This window comes from Embiotoca jacksoni, unplaced genomic scaffold (genome assembly GCF_022577435.1).
Source record: "Embiotoca jacksoni isolate LCO1_2020_lvr unplaced genomic scaffold, fEmbJac1.0.p SCAF_18, whole genome shotgun sequence".
Taxonomy (NCBI): domain Eukaryota; kingdom Metazoa; phylum Chordata; class Actinopteri; family Embiotocidae; genus Embiotoca; species Embiotoca jacksoni.
Genome location: NW_027185318.1, coordinates 11,881,235 through 11,898,330, shown reverse-complemented (window position 1 = coordinate 11,898,330; position 17,096 = coordinate 11,881,235). Strand labels below are relative to the sequence as shown.

The 17,096-nt window shown below is 40.5% G+C and overlaps 1 protein-coding gene across 2 annotated transcripts in view; it reads right to left on the bottom strand.

Annotated features, from left to right (window-relative positions):
• The window catches only part of akap6 (A kinase (PRKA) anchor protein 6), a 169,197-nt gene that overhangs the window by 37,518 nt on the left and 114,583 nt on the right, over positions 1 to 17,096 (bottom strand). For both annotated transcript variants that reach the window (XM_069152819.1, XM_069152820.1), the window contains exons 16-17: positions 8,664 to 8,810; positions 1,177 to 1,437 (exon numbers count right to left, since the gene is read on the bottom strand). In XM_069152819.1, coding sequence (XP_069008920.1) covers positions 1,177 to 1,437; positions 8,664 to 8,810 — 408 coding nt within the window. The remainder of the gene's footprint in view (positions 1 to 1,176; positions 1,438 to 8,663; positions 8,811 to 17,096) is intronic.

Here is a 17,096-nt window from a genome sequence, read left to right as displayed (position 1 = left end):
GCATTTGTTTTAAAGCGTCTGTGTGTCACTCATTTGCATATTTTAATGCATCTGTGTGTGGGGGGGGGCACATATACATACATGAATTAATGTACCTCTGTGTGCATTCCTATTCCATCCAGTGCACTTGTGTGACTGTGTGTGTGTGTGTGTGTGTGTGTGTGTGTGTGTGTGTGTGTGTGTGTGTGTGTGTGTGTGTGTGTGTGTGTGTGTGTGTGTGTGTGTTTTTCTGGTTGTCAGTCACACGGCAGGGCTAGGCTAATCAGCGCAGCTAGCTGTTCGCTGTGTGATGTAGGCTGATTAATATCCTGTTAGCGTCCCACGGCTTTTAAGGCTAACCGCTGTTTCCTCTATACATCTATCGCTTCAAAACAGCCCTGCTTTCATTTGGCCTCATTAAGACGATGTATTACTAAACTTAGCAACAACACACACACACACACACGCGCGCACACACACACACACACACACACACACACACACACGCAAAGTAAACAGTTTTTTTTTTTTTCAAATGCTTACTGTTGATTGGCTAAAGGTTTGTCACATATTTGATATCAAAAGTTGGTGAAGAAAAGTTAAGTGACACCTGAAACACAACTTTACTTTAAAACTATTTACTGTAACTGCTCATGACTTTATTTGTGCTCATTTGTGATTTAAAACTCTTCGTTATCTGCACAATCCATCTGTTTATTTACATTTATCTCACTTTTTTTTTTTTAAATTCCAACACATATTAGGAAGCATGATGAAGGTGGGCTGATGACGAGCAGTGTGCAGGATTTCTGGGTTTCTCTCAGATGACTAAAAAGTGGATGTAAATCCACAAGCCTTGGTTTAGCCTGTGCTCCAGTCATTACCTCTGCAGCTATAAAGTAGCATTTAATTAATAACTTAATAAGAATAATCCAGATTTTCTTTCCTCGACTTTAAATTTTTGACAAATTCTTGAAATTGCAAAAAAATATTATGTAAAACTCTACGACAATTTTTAAGAAATTTTGCTGCAAAAAAACAATTTTGATCGCAATAATACAAAAAAACCTTTGCAAAATCCTGCAGGGACTGACCGATTATGATTATTTGATGTTAAATCTGGATATAAAAGCAGCCAAATGTTAATAGATGCTATAGAGGTCACACGACGCTAACTGAAGCGCTGCTCCCTCCTACCTTGAAGTTCTGCAGCTGCTCCGAGGCGTCCTTGTCCTGTCTGAGGCAGGAGTTGAAGATGAGCAGCTCGGTGTCTCGCAGCCAAGCCTTCAGCTCCTTGATGCGAGCCTCCAGCTGCTCCAGGAGCGAGTTGGTCAGCGGCGACAGCGCCGAGCGAGGGTTCTCCGACCCGACGCCCCGACCGCCGACCAGCAGGGCGTTAACGTTTGAGGACTGTTTTTTCTCAGAAGAACCGAATCCTGAGTGCTCCAACAGGATTGTCTGGGAAAGAGGAGAGGAGAGCCAGACAGTTACTTTGAGGACTCCTTGTTTTGTCAATATTCCATCATGTAAAGAAGCATATCAATCAATACACACACAGCCATTAATCACGTACCTTTATAAATGTGCAGATCAATAAAAGGGGATGTCATGAATTCAGGGCCTTAACTGCTGGAGGAACATTAGCTTTCTGAGTAATATCACTCATGTCAGCGGTGCTGGTCAGGATGTGATAATAATCCTGATGTTCGTGTTGACATCAGAAGATCTTATTTATGGTCTAGCAGGAGTCACAGTTTGCTGTTTTTCCTCCTACATGCAATATTGTGCAAAGCTTTTAAACATTAAAAGTGTATTTCAAGATGAAAATTTTAAACTAGTGCCATCATGAAGCCCTTTTGTTTCCTCTAATATTTTGGTTTATGTTCAAATACCTGAAAAAAAAAAATCAATGCCATACCCTTCGAACTCAGTATATTTGATAATGATATATACTAATTAAAAAATTCTAGCATGCTAAAAGACTAAATTAAGTTGGTGGATATCATAAAACCTGTAATATAGCAGCATGTTCACATCGTCCTTGTGACTGACATAGGTACAGCTTATGGAGCTACTGACAGGATGAGAGATTCTCGAAAACATTTATAAAAAAAACAACTCATTTTAACAGCTGCACATCCACAAAGGTCATATTTTTACTCTTACAAAATATACAGCATTTCTTTTTTTTGCAGGATCACACACAAGTATTCTGTTTTTCTTTTTTATCGTCACACTTTGGCTGACATACTGTCATTCTCTTACTATTAATAAATAGTTGAATTAGTTAAACTATAGTTAAATATAGAAAGTGAATAAAGAATGCTGATGTAAACTGACATTACAACTAAAAATATGATCTTGTTGCAAATGCTTTTGTTGATGTTGCTGCTGTTTTTGTTCACTTGGGTTTTGCTCGTGTTAAGCTGATTCCAGGTTCTTTTATCCATGAGCAGAATATGTATTTAGTGACACATTTTGATATTGTAATACAAAATCGAACACGCTGTGATACAGTATAAGATGCATACCGTCTAACCGAATCTCATTCTGTTGTCTAATTATTCGTTTCAACGATGTTTGTGACGCTGCTATTGTAATTTGGCATTAGCTCGATGTTGCTAATACTGTCGCCATCATTGTTGTGCGTTCTGTTATTATGGTGTTAACAAGGCTGCTGTTGTTGATGAACAAAGCTCGGGGAATGTTTTTTTTTTTTCCAAGTGCGAACGGATCGGCTGCTCGTTCGGAGCTTCTAGCGGCTTCACCTACGGAGCTGCGATATTCACACTCAAAACAAAACATCATTTAGACAAAATACAAAACCGAAAGAGGAGCAATCACTGCTTCAAATAGGAACAACTGAAAACAACAAGAGCCCGGCTCAAAGTGTGTGTGTGATTGTGAGTGTCTGTGTGTATAATAGGCTCTGCAGAGTAATTTTCCAACCCCTGTTGATCACACAGTAAGACACAGCGAGCCGCTGAGAGAGACTATTCCCCACTTGGATTTAGACAAGTGTGTGTTTTTGTATGTCTGTGTGCACTCCTTTTTTTTTTTTTTTTTTTAGAAAAGTGCTCATCAATACTGAACAAACAAACTTGTGGTGGTCTTCAGCAATCACGAGCTCGGGGCAGAGATGCTGGGCAGCTGTATTAGCAGCAGACGACGCTGTAGCAACATTGTGTGTGCTGTGATTTGGTTTGCGTTTGTAGCCGCAGCCGGTGTGTATTTAATAATGTTGGGATTCATTGTGTTGATCTAATGTGAGGCACCAACCGAGTAAATCTGATCGAGAGGGAATCTGTTTTTGGCTGAACTGCAACGGCGGGGTTAAACCCATAAATGTAAATGTCTGCTAATGACGGTCATGCGATGTACTACGCTAGTATTGCTACACCGAAGTTCGGTGCGTGAATTAACGGGTCTGGTCTCCAGAAGCATTTTCCTCCGGAGCCACGGGACGCCAGGCTTTGCCATTTTTTTTTCATACTGTAGTTGGCATTTTAATAACACACTTTTAAAACACTGTGTGCTATTTGTGCCGTCCCTCCTTTGTATTTAACCTCTTAATGTTATGTTGGGTTAATGTGTGGTGAAACATTGGATTGCAGTGCAGTTTGCACTCCTAACCGTCCCAAGGGGAAGTCAGGCCGAGTTTGCTTCCCTTGGTTAAAAAAAAAAAAAAAAAAGTGAAAAAAATAAAATGATTAACCAATCAGACGAGGCTAACGTCATGCCACTGCCAAACTGTGATTGGTCAGGACGGTCAATCGAAGCCACTCGCCCTTTCAATCACACCTATCAAATTATAGCATGTTATTAAAGTCATTGAATAATGGAAGTTTGTATTGATAACACAGTTAGCAACATTAGCAAGTGCAGTTATGGAGGGAGGAGATTCGGAAATTTTTGTGAAAAAAAAAAAAATAAAAAAGTTTATTAAACTACCATTGTAGCAGCAACTGAAAATTTAATCTGACAGTAGGCCAACACTAAAACTAGAGCTGCACATGGAGAGGAATAAAAGGGATTCGGACCTTCCAAGTGGAAAAATATGTCCGCACGGACTTGACGAGCTGGTAACGCAAAGCTTTAGCACCTCTTTTGAAGGTTATGTCTTCTTTTTGACAAGGATTCCTGTTCACATAACAATCTGTGGATCACTGAAGGATTTATTAACTTGGTCAACTAAATTAGTTACTGAGGTTTTTCTACGGCCTCTGAGTACTTAATACTTGAAATGACAGAAACAAAGTTCCTGTTCATTTTCCGATCTTCGGTGTCTGCAGCACAAGCCGTGCTCCACATCTCGTCTTATTCTGAGTTTATATTGTATTGTTTTGAAAAATTTCAAGCATCACACAGCCGTTATCTTGCTGTTCCTGCGACGACTTTAACAAGCGGCCGTATCAGGAGTAACTTTGAACACAGAGGTGCCTCTGAACGAGCCCCGCATGGGTCCATGTTGCTAATTTGCATATGTATGTGTTTATACAAAAGGCACCGAGTCATCGGTGGAGCGGCGACTCTCCCTCCTGAGTGGAAGCACCACTTTAGCTGAACTCTGGCAGGTAAAACTGGCCCATTAGACGATGAAGAGGGGCGACAATGGGACCCCCCGAACGGTGAAATGTGCAGTTAGCTTTGTGCTCAGAAGAGGCCATGGTGATTATGAGTATGTCGTTAGTTTGAGAGAAAAGAAGAGGGAGGGAACAAATCGGAGGGAGCTCATACGAGAGGACGGATGTGAGCCATCATCAGGGATGTAATTTAAGAGACATAAAGTCCCAAAACAAGGAAACAAAAACACTTTTTTGGGGGAGGGGAAAATATACATCTTTTCTCTGCAGGCGGTGGCGGTGAACAAATTCAGATCGCAAAGAAAGCCTAACCGACAAATCACCGCAAGTCTGTTTATTTCTTACAGAGCTAAGCAGGGTGATCTCTGATGATGTGTGGGACACTCAAAAAAACTCCAGTCATAATCGGACTATCAGATTCTTATTCTTCTTGACTGTCTCGGAAACTTCTGTTGTGTTTTCCATGTCCAACAGCACTCGTATATTTGTCTGCATGTTTTATATTAGCAGCGTTCGCTAATTGCTGAATACGTTTAATTTATTTGGTTGTATTTTTTATTTAATTCCTCAGAAATTACATTTCTGTGACTTATAACTAAAGATAAATTTGTAAGGAATCATAACTATAACCAGATTACAAATTCTAATGTATTTGGCAGGTCACAAACATGTTGATATTCAGTGTATTCGTTTTTAAGTCGTATGTTCAGTGACAGTTTTTTTCTGGTAAAAATATCGAGTCTTGCAGAATGATATCTATTTATTGTGACTTCAGCATTTTAAAACTTTTTATGGTTCTCTTTAGGCGCTGGCAGCTCTTGGTTAGCCCAATGATCTGCTAACTTTAGGAAAATATTGCTCGATGATGAATTTTAACATTGGTAAATTTCAAGGGATGTTTTTACCTATGAAATTATAATGGTACAACATGTATGTAAGCCTCTAAAGCCAATACATTCAAAGCTATTTTTGACATTTTTATTTTCTAGCTACACTGGTTGAATATTTTGACACTCATTCCCAGTATAGGCTGTGGTCTCGTCTTTGGGCCACCTCATGTGCCTGTGTACACTATATACAGTATATATACTGTATCTGTCTTCACACACACAGTTTGACCTTGAACAGCTGCAAAAAAAAAAGAGAGAAGCTGCTGCCAAAATCCACAACAGAGAAGATGAAAGCTAATTTACAACCTCTTTATTTTCTTCGTCGTTTGGGCCGTGTGTGCGTGTGCGCACGCTTTGTCATAAATTCTTCATAAGGCCGGGATAGTTCAGAGGCGAGACACAGGACATCAATTCCAGTTAATTCCCAATTTGTGTCAGAGCAGCAGATGCCGACGCCAGCACTGATAGGCCCGTTAATATGCTACTGAGACGCCATGTTGGAGGGGGGAGGGAGGAGGGAGGGAGAGAGAGACGCACACAAGCGAGACCTTTGATGCTTATAGTGAAACAAAGAGAAGAATAAGCTGAAAATATCACCTTAAATATTTAAATAGAAAAGGACCAATGGAAGAGGTAAATGAAAGAAGAGGGCAGGAAGAAAGGGGAGGAAAGGATGAAGAGAGGGAAAGACAGAAGACGAGGGAGGAGAAATAAATGTAAGTGATTAGGAAAAAGGAGGGAGAAAGGGTGAAGTTATGGGAGGTCAAGAGTACAGAAAGGGGGATGAGAAGAGGTAAAATAAAAAGGGATGAGTAGAAAAATAAAATATAGTTTTGAGGGTTAAGGAGGAGAGCAGAAGAAAGCGAGGGAGGATGGAGGAAGCAGAGAAAGAAAAGAGCAGAGTAAGAAGGAGCAGAGGAGGTGATGGAGGAGAGGAGGAAAGTAAACAGGTTGCTGCTCAGAGTTTAGGGAAACATTACTCGGATTTGCTGTGTATTAGAGTTGAAGAACTTTAACTGAGATATATTCTAGTCTTTCTTCATGAATATATAAATATATTCTTTGAAAAATGTTGAAGTCAAATTTGTGTGCTGCTTGTCCAAGTAACCTCAATCAGAGCACCACAAAAATCACGAGAGTTGTTTTTCACGTGTCACACACCTGATTACATGTATGGCACGTTTGCCACATGTTGGAACATGGATAACATGGGTGAAATATGTGTAAACATTTTTTTACATGGGGATCTACGTGGACTTCACATACTATACTATGAAAATGAGTTTTTATACTGTACATGTGAACTTCTTGTGGTTTTCCTGTAAGGGTAGAGTGTTAAGTTTGGCATCTGATGTTGATTGAATTTTATGTTTGAAAAAATGTATATCGTTTTCGACAAATTTGGGCGTGTTAACAAAAATAATAAAAATATAAACTGGATTGTTACTCCTTAATTTCAGTTATGATAACTCTTGTCATGACGTCCACATACTTTTGCCCACATGAGAGAAGAAGGAAAACGAGGAGAGCGAGTATAGGAGATTAGAAGTCTCCTTGTATCACTACCCAGAATTCCACTGTTTGCTGATGACACACAGGCAAACTTTAAATGTGTGTGTGTGTGTGTGTGTGTGTGTGTGTGTGTGTGTGTGTGTGTGTGTGTGTGTGTGTGTGTGTGTGTGTGTGTGTGCGTGCGTGCGTGTGTACGTGCGCGTGAAACAGTGTTGTGAGTCCAAATGTCTCTTTGTCAGTAATAGAAGTTTAATCACAGCCTGGTTACTGTGGTGGAAACACACACGATGGCGAGAGAGAGAGAAACGCTCATCTGTTACTGTTGTTTCATTTCGGAAATTGAATCCGTTTCACTGAGGTTGATACATATGTTAATGCGCACACATACGCACTTCCAATAACTTTGTGAGACAGTGATATGTATGTGTGTGTGTGTGTATCATTAGGGATTACACACACATACACACACACACACAGATGGCGTTTGCTCCTCCGTTGCTCCTCTCTGTTTCCGTGAATGAGCTCGATACGTTCGACGTGCCTCTCGGTCGACGGGAGACAGTTTGTTCCTACGGAGGAACAAAGTCACATCGTCGCATTTCAGCCTCCTGACGAGCAGCCGCCAGCTGTCACCTCCCACCCACCCCCCCAACCCTCCGCCGCAGACCTGGAATCAATCACCACGCCCCGGTTAAGACAAACAACTACTGCCGTCGTGCTTGTTAGCAAGGCAAACGATACTTTCTGCAGCCTCTTGAATGATCCGAATGTAAGTGGGAGTTATTTAAGGTGTCCCGGTTCTGGTGGTAAACTAATGACTATTTAACTGCCCAGATGCTTTCCAGCCTTGATTAGTGAGGTTAATCTGCAAGTGCATCCACCAGAACAGCGCCCCCTTCAGGTTTTTATCAACTTAATTCTTTGTTTTTTATATATAGCGCCAAATCACAACACAGTTTATTTTAAGGCACTTAACACAGTAATGTCCAAAAAACAGAACTTTACAACTCCCTTTTAACAGGAAGAAACCTCCGACAGAACCAGGCTCAGAGTTGGGCGGCCGTCTGCCTCAACTGGTTGGAGTGAGAGGGAGAGCAGAGCGAGAAAAGAACAGCATGGAGATCCAGGACATGAACATTACCTGCTAGTTGTCACTATGATCAAATCAGACGACACTTTGCTTCCGTTTCCAAGGTCGAGAACGACTTACAAATCCCAACTCTTACCCCTCAGCGTGAAGCCCTTCAGGGCTCGGAGAAAATTCAAATTGAAACATGTAAACGTCATAAAGAAGCGTCGCGAAGCCCGTCGTGATCGATCGATCTGTCTAATCCTTCCATCTCGGTGCGTTACACCACACAGTAAAAGGCCACGGTGGCAGCAGGGCTCCGTAATTGAGACGACACTAATTATCATCTTCATGTTCTAGATTAGATCAGTGCTGATTAGCCTAAAATTAGACACACACACACACACATGCACTCACACACACTCCTGTCGCAACAGAAATTTCCATGTGATCTTTCAGATACTATCTCCGTTTGGCTCGTCTCCCAGACGCGACCGTTCACAATCCTGGATTTTCTAAAACTTGACTCTACTGTGTATATGTGTATTTGTGTGTGTGTGTGTGTGTGTGTGTGTGTGTGTGTGTGTGTGTGTGTGTGTGTGTGTGTGTGTGTGCGCACGCGCGTGTTACCTCCAGCTGCCTCCATGTGTGCGTCAGGTTGTGTATCTTGCAGTGGAAGTTGCTGGGCAGCTCGGTGGCGCTCCTCTTCAGGGACTCGGCCCGGCCCAGCAGGCTGGTCTTCCTGCTCTCCATCATCATCAGTTCAGTGTGGCTGCTCTGGAGACGGGAGACAGGACGGACACTTGTCACTCAGATGGACACGTATGACGCGATCGCAATCTGTCTTAACCTTAAGCATTCACTTAACACAGATCATAATGTTGAGCAATGATTTGCTCACAGTTCCTGGGTTACAAAAACATCCAGCCTGTAAGTACGCTCCCTCTAAAGCTGTAGACTGTATATTAAAGTTGACGACGATTCAAAAGTGCCTTAAGCTGTAATACCACCGAGTGCCACTAGAGGTTGGCTCCAAAAAGCCTCCGGCTCCATAGACTCCCATTCAACTAGTCTCATAAAATTCTAAGTCAATAAAATTGTTATTTCGGTGTTGTTAGCCAATAGTCGCTCCTTCTTATTAGTTTTCTGGCGGTCCATCTGGAAATAATCCCGTCATTAATTAGAAAATAAGCTTCAAAAAGCTGTGTTTTTGTGGGGCGTGTCTGTTTGATTGACAGGCCTGTGATGCAATCAGGTTACAGCTATCGGTGGGCGGGATGTAGTATCGCCGGGTTTCCAATCAGATCGAGTCAGATTGTCCAAATATGGTCACTTCCTGCTTCAAACTGCTCCGAACAAGCAAGATGGCGACGGCCAAAATCTGAACATGAGGCTTTATTACAGTCGTTCGGTGTGCTGCTCGTCTAAAACACATTTGACAAAGGAAGTTGGTGGTGTGTACATTCTGATGTGTTGACACCATGAGACTTGGATCTCTGCATTGTAACTGCTGTGAATCCGTCTCATTGCAGCTGCCGTCCTCCACAAAGGAGGAAGCTTCGCAAGCCGACAGGTGGCGAGTACTTGATAGTCAAAAGGTAGATTTTCAGCGGAGTATTCCTTTAACTGGTCTTTTAAACAGGTGCAGATCTTTTTTTCTTTATTGTTGTTTGCGGCTCATTTCATGATGAAATGTTTGAGGGAGCCCCGAGAGTTTTCAGCAGGTTTCACTCACTGCTTTGCCTGCTTTGACCACTTTAAAGCTAAAAACTCTGTCGCAGCTCTGCGACTCCACAGTTGTGCGGGAATCAAACGCGGCAGCAGCACCTGACAGTAGACTGCAGAGTTCTTTATGGAGAGGTTTTAAAGAAACGCTCCAGTTTGTACCACCAAGCGATGCTGAAGATTTTTCCTCCCTTCTGGTTTATGCTCTTGTTTGAGTGCCGTGGGTCGGGGAGCGAAGGATCTGCAGGTTTTCTATTTTTGAACCCAAAAGTCACTCTTTAAGGAACTGTAGAGGTACATTTTGACATTTTAAAATCATGTTTTAGTTGCAGTTGCCTTCGTGAAATAACACCATTTACTGCTGGAAAAGAAGTTGTCAGTTTTTGAACTTTAATACAAGTCTGATAATCAGACTGAACTGCCACTTTCTTTCACTTCATTTGTTGAGCTTGACATTAGCTGATCGTTGCTTGGGAAGGGCTTCAATGTCATTTGACGGAGGTTGACGGAGTTGTCTAAGGAGCAATTACCTAATTACTGAGTTGAATTTTTTTTTTGTAACATTTGTCTTCGACTTAAAATGTATACAATTTATAAAATCCCTTTTACGATAAATTTTATTTTTTTTATTTTTGTGTGGTTTAAAGTGGAGAGTGTAATTCAGGCTATTTTCTTTTGCTGGCCCATAATTGCAATTTACAGATGTTCACTAAACACGGATTCTTTTTCTTTTCATTTCAACTGAGTGTATACATTTTCTGATGCTCACCTCATCACTCGTGGTTCATTTATTTCCCTTCCTGCTCTTTTCTTTTAGGTCATTGTTGTTCTTTCTCATCTGTCCTTGATGCTTGATTTCTTATTTATGATTTTTGAATCAATCTGTCTTGATTCCTTTTTTGTTTTGACACTTTTCTTCTGTCTGCTCTCTTTTCACACCATCCATACTTTCTCTTCTGTCTGGTTGCAAAACTCATCCTTTGATATTTTGATTAAATTCATCCAACATTTACTATCTTATGCCTTCAGTTTTTCACTCTTTATAATGAATCTCATCGTCGTTTTCATGTCCTTTCCTCGTCGTCTCCCCTTTACACCAACAACCCTTCCTCCGTCTCTCTCCATCTTTATTTTCTTTACTGTAAAACTCCCCCAGTCTTCCATCCTATTATTCTATTTGCTTAATTCATCCATCTTTCCACCCATCCCCTCTTTCTCCTCTCTCTTTTTAGTTGTTAGTGTAACTCATCTTCGAAGCCTCCATCTTTTTTTTTTGTGCTTAATTTCCCTCCTCCTCCTCCTCTCTTTTCTCTTTCTCCTCTTTTCATTTTCTGCATCGATAGCTACTTGATTCTACTTTTCCCTTGTCGTTTATCATTACCGCCCGGCCCTATTTGAATATTCAAATGTCTTTTCTCTGACTCTGTGTGTGTGTGTGTGTGTGTGTGTGTGTGTGTGTGTCTGTTTTTGCTGCGCTGTCATCAGAGAGGCGGCGGCCATTTTTCAATGTCGACGATTCTGATGGAGATGCTATCGCTCGACGCTTCATGGCCATCCATCCCCTTCACTTAGCTAATAGCCACGCCGCGAGAACGAAAGGATCGACAGCAACAAAAAAAATAGACGAGTGGAAGGTAAATATGTCGGCGTCGCACTCTTTTAACAGTCAGGAAATTATACGATTTATTCGCTGATGGCAAATATTGATTTAAAAAGGGGGAAAGGGAGCTGGTGGGGAGGAAGAGGAGGGTGTTGTTTTGTTGTTGTTGTTGTTTGTGTGAAGGATGCCACTGATCCAAAGTCAAAGAAAAGAGAGAGGAGAGAGGAGGGGGGAGGAAGATAGACATGCCGATTAAAATGCATGAGATCCGAACTTTGAGATAAGTGCTGAGAGAGGGATCTTGGAGGAATGGGAGGGCGGAGGGGAGGATGATGGGTGAGGGAGAAAGAGAGGGGGTGGTGGGAGGGGGGGGATGCATGGATGGCTAGTTGTGATGTATTCATGCCTCCAGTCAATCTCCATGCAAGGCTGGACTGAGATACACAGGCCCGAAGACGAAGAAACAAAAGGAGGAAGAGGAAAAAAAGACGAAGAGATTGTGTAGACGAGGGGATGAAGGAAAAATACAATAAATGGACGAGAACAAGTGAAGGAGGGCTGCTTCAGCGACATCGACACCGCGTCCGCACTAACGCTCTTGCACGCTGGAGAAGTGACAGGGTGCCATATACTGTGAATTGAACCTGGAAAAACATGCGGGCCACCACGCACCATTACTCCGATGTCTCAGAAGTTAGCCAGCGGTGAGACGCGCGGAAGCTGAGAAGGGTTCTACTTTAGAAAGAGTATCTGAAGATGTGCGAATGTCAAACGTCTGGTGACAACCGATGTTTTTATTCCGTGAATGAAACTGGAGCACTTTGTATTTTTCTCCCCCACTACACTGTCAACAGATTCTCAGTTTTCAGTCACTTGATTAAGCTACCAAAACTTGAATGAGAAGAACGATGACTGAAAACACAACACGTCAGAAACGACTTTGTTGTGTGTCTAATATAGAAGTAAAGAGAGAACAAGGAAGCTGTTCCACTGAAGTAAAGAATCGAAATCACATTAATAACGCCAACAAAGTTTTATAGCCTGGCTCCGCCCACCTGTTGCTCACAGCGTCAAGCTTTGCTGTGATTACAGTCTGTTCGTATTAAGGTTCGCACATCCGCTCTGAAGGGCGGACCAATCAGTGACCAGCGGGCGTGGCTAAATGTGATTGAGGAACTGAAGCAACAACAATGCCAAAAATGTACAAAAGCAAAAAAAAAAAAAAAAAAAGCCTGCAACGGGAGAGGGTGAATTTACAGCTCATAACATAACCCATATTGTGGTTGAAGGCTGCTCCACCAGTTTCAAAATAAACCTGAGGTAACATCAGGCTACAAGTTTTTGTATTCTCATTTGTGAAAGCTCCATTGAGGAGAAAACCAACTGAACATGGTGCAACACAAAGCTCAGTCCAACCCTTATTCATTCCTTGAATCTTCTCTCAAATCAATTCGAACGTAATGCAAAAGTTAGGAAAAATTTGTTTGTAATTTCCACTGAGATTTGTTGAAAAAAAGCAAAAGGGAAAAAAAAAGAGATGCAGATCTGTTTCAGCTAGCTGATTCTAATAAAGCCACTAAGAAATGATCATCCCCAGAGAAGATGGTGATTATAGTTTCACAGATTCCCATTTTTGTGTGCTGCTCAAAGAGAAATGGAGAAATGAAACAAGGTTCTGTGACCTTTGACCTCTTCTTTCCTGGTTGCTTGAAAATCCAGTAATCTCCGAACTTTCATTTTGCCACTGAAGCCATTAAAACTTTCTCTGGCAAGGAGCCCGCAGCGTCTGAACAGATAACATAATTTGTTACTAAATCAAACTAATTACTTGTTGCTTCAGCCCCATATGTTAGCTATCGAGCTCACAAAAGTTGCAGAGTCACTCGTCATTCCTCAGTTTGAAATGAGCCCCATGTGATGGAAGAGTAAAAAGAAAGGCTCATTTATGTAAGAATATATTAATATATACACTTTGATTCATATACGTCAAACAACGGGTATTATATTTCTAGACCCAAAAGTTTTTCTACACGAAAACTGATTCAAACTTCAAGTGAAAAATTTGTCACAGTGTTTTTATGAAATAAAATTCTCTGGGTGCAGTTACCACACGGTCCAAAGGCCATTCTGGGAAATAGGAGGGGATTGACAAAGGTAATGGGTCTTTAAGAAGTAACACAATTTGAAACAAAAAGATTCCACAAACTCTGACAGATTATTTTTTTTAACCTGTATGTAGTTAAATATATTTGCATCTTCAGCTGTTTTTTACATCTGTTTATTATGTGGATACATGAATCGACAAGAAAATAAAGACACAAAAATACGTGAGAAAAATCATTCTCTATAAGCTTTATTTAACCGATGTTCTGTGATTATTACTTTTATTGCACACAGTGCATTTAAAGAAATAAAAATAATGCAATGATCATAGTTAAAATTAAAATGCATAGGTTTTAACCACCACCGCACCCCTGATCACGATGCAGAAACCTCGAGATAACCCTGGATGTTGCTATTGAATAGCCTGGCTTTAATGGCGGCAGGCCTACTAAACACAAGGAATGTAGTTTTTAACTGATTGGGCGGACGACAAAAAATATACTATTAAAATGCAAGAACATGTTATGGTGCAAAGTATGACTGTAAATAAACTATTCAGATAAAATTAGACGAAATTTGACTTTGTTTCTAATGTCACGAATTGTAAACTGAAAATGCTTGTGCCCTCTTGAGAGCTTTGTTAGAATAAACCTTTATATACAAAGAGACACTTAATCACATATCAGTGTTAGGAAAACGGAAAAATGCCAGACCTTTTCCAAAACAGAAAGGAGAGAAATGGGGGAGAAACGCTTCAGGAAACAGATGAGAGGGAGAGGAGGAGAGAGGAGGGATGGGGAGGAGGAGGAGGAAATCAACAAGCAATCATAAGTTTAATTTGGTCTCCATATTAATGAGCGCAGAGCTGAAATGTCAGCAAAAATGCAGTCATACATGAAAAACATTTAATGCATTTTGAACATTAGGTTTTTTTTTCGGTTTTTTTCCTTCGCTCTTCTCGCAGATTCATCTTATCCGCCAAATGAGAGAAGTTTGTCGGAGGCTGCGTAACGGAACAATTTTTGTCGTCGTGGCAACTAAAGTTCGGGGGAAGTGATAAGGACGCGTCTCCAACCTCTTCCTCATCTTTTCTTTCCTCCTGTGTCTTTGTGTTTCCAACCTTTCTGTTCTGCTCTTCATCATTAACACTCCCTCTTCGTCTCTTGGTACTCGTTTACTTTCCTCGTTTACAACGATTTGAAATATTGTTCCTCTTGCTGCAGGAAGCAGAAATACTGAGCAAACATTGGGATGATTACAGTGAGAGGAAGATTGCGGTAATAGAAAATTAATTACAGTTAAAGGTTCCCCGTGGACATTTTGACCTCCAGCTTTTCAATGAAGCTGTTGAGCGGGTCCCTGTTTTGTTTATCTAATGAACATGTATGAGGATGCGCACGTAATACATGCCATTCACAGTTCTACCAATGGTTTCACTCTGTTCCACTGACCTGAAGGTGGCGATAGAAAGCACTTTGGGTTTAAAATGGTTTTAAAAATAGGTGGAAAATGTTTAATGAGAAGGAAAATGTATGTAAAATCCTGAATCAAAATCAAAATCAAAGGTTTGGCAAAGCTCGTAGTTATGGTCAGAAGTTACATCATTCAACCACCTCGACCTCATTTGAGTCTGAAAAGTATTAAAGCCTTCACCCATTTAACAATTCCTCATTCTCTCAACCACTCCTTTGTTTTCTGGGTAAAAAAAAAAAAAAAGTGTGTGAGACATACAGAGACAGAAACGAGGGAAAAACACTGTATGCTTGCTTACATTTGTGTGTGTGTGTGTGTGTGTGTGTGTGTGTGTGTGTGTGTGTGTGTGTGTGTGTGTGTGTGTGTGTGTGTGTGTGTGTGTGTTTGTGTGCCTTGGTGTCTCCGGCTGAGATGGATGTTCAACCAGCTCTGAAAGAGCAGGAAGTGGCTCTGTGACACCCCATTTATACTGCCAGACACTTCAACCTGTGTGTAAATGTGTGTGTGTGTCTATGTGTGTGAGTGAGTGAGTGAGTGAGTGAGTGAGTGAGTGAGTGAGTGAGTGAGTGAGCAAGCGAGCGAGCAAAACCACATAAACACCCCTGATGAAAGAAGTATTCAGACATTTTACTTGAGTAAAAGTACCAATACTGCAATGTAAAAAATATTCCAGTACAAGTCTTTCATAAAAAAAAAAAAAAATCCTACTTAAGTAAAAGTACATAAATAAACAGACAAATAAAGTATATACAAATTCAGATTTGGTCCCTCTGACTGATGTTGATTATGTATGACATCATTAGATTATAAACACTGAAGCATCAATGTGTCAGCAGCATGTTACTGTTGTAGCTGCTGCAGCTGGAGCTGGTTTGAACTACTTTATATCCAGTTTTATATACAGGGACGAACTGAAGTAACTAAAGCAGTAGATAAATGAAGTGGAGTACAATATATTATATTTCCCTCTGATATATAGTAAAGTAGATGCATAAAGTAGCATCAATCTTTAAGTGACATCACCCTCCCCAAACTGCCTCTGTTTACAATAACTTCAATAATACCTACAATTTATTTGATTACAATTAATAAATGTAACTGTTTGATGCCAATATCACAAAAGGATATTTAATTCATTTTCACTGGCAGTTATTATGGATGGTATATTAAAACATACATTTTATATTTACATTGTGGTTTCTATATTTAATTGTCTGGGGAATGGAAAAATACTTATTTTATACTTCCATAAAGATTTACGTAGCATATTTATGTTGGGACTGACTTAAGAACAATATTACAACAAGTTTTGTTTTGTTAAAATCCTTCAAGGCACTTTGTCAGGTTGTTATTTTTGGGTTACTATTGAAAAATTGATAAGTGAATCTATTATTTACTGTAAAAAAAACAACAACAATTGTTTATTATTCTATTAAATGAGTAAACAGTTCACATAAGAATGTAAGCAGTTCTGCCTCTATGTGCAATAATAATGACAATAATAATTACATTTTTTTTGTTTGGTACCAAATGCCTTCGGCTACAAGTTTGAAAAAAACCCGACATATATACAAAGTTTTGTGTGTGTGTGTGTGTGTGTGTGTGTGTGTGTGTGTGTGTGTGTCTGTGTTAAAAAAAAGGAATAGGATGTTACAGCAGCACATATTCAAGTAACCCAGGTAGTGCTGAAAAGAAATTATATCAGGTACGTGATTGTATCTCACAATGATGAAAAAATTGTTTCATAAAGTGGCCGAGACCCCCGAGGAGTTAGATTCTCTCATGTTTATGATAATCGTGCATACTTCTGCCTCCTTGATGGCGTAAAACTAAATTATTGTAACTCCGAATTTAAGTCAAACTCAAACTAAATTCTGCTTTCTGTGTGGCTGAGAGTTTCTGGAAGTTTCTGTTTCACCAAATTAAAACCCTTCTGTTTGGACAAAAAGATGCAAAAAAAAAAAAAAAAAGCAAAGAGACTTTTTCTCTTTCCAACAACAAAAGACCCAGCAACATGTTTTAATTGTCACCATGGAAACCAGATGAATGAGTCGTTTGACTGGCCGGTAAAGACGGCTCGCCATTCAGCTTTGCAGTGAGTCACGTGTGAGCTTGCTTGTGCGTGTGTGTGTGTGTGTGTGTGTGTGTGTGTGTGTGTGTGT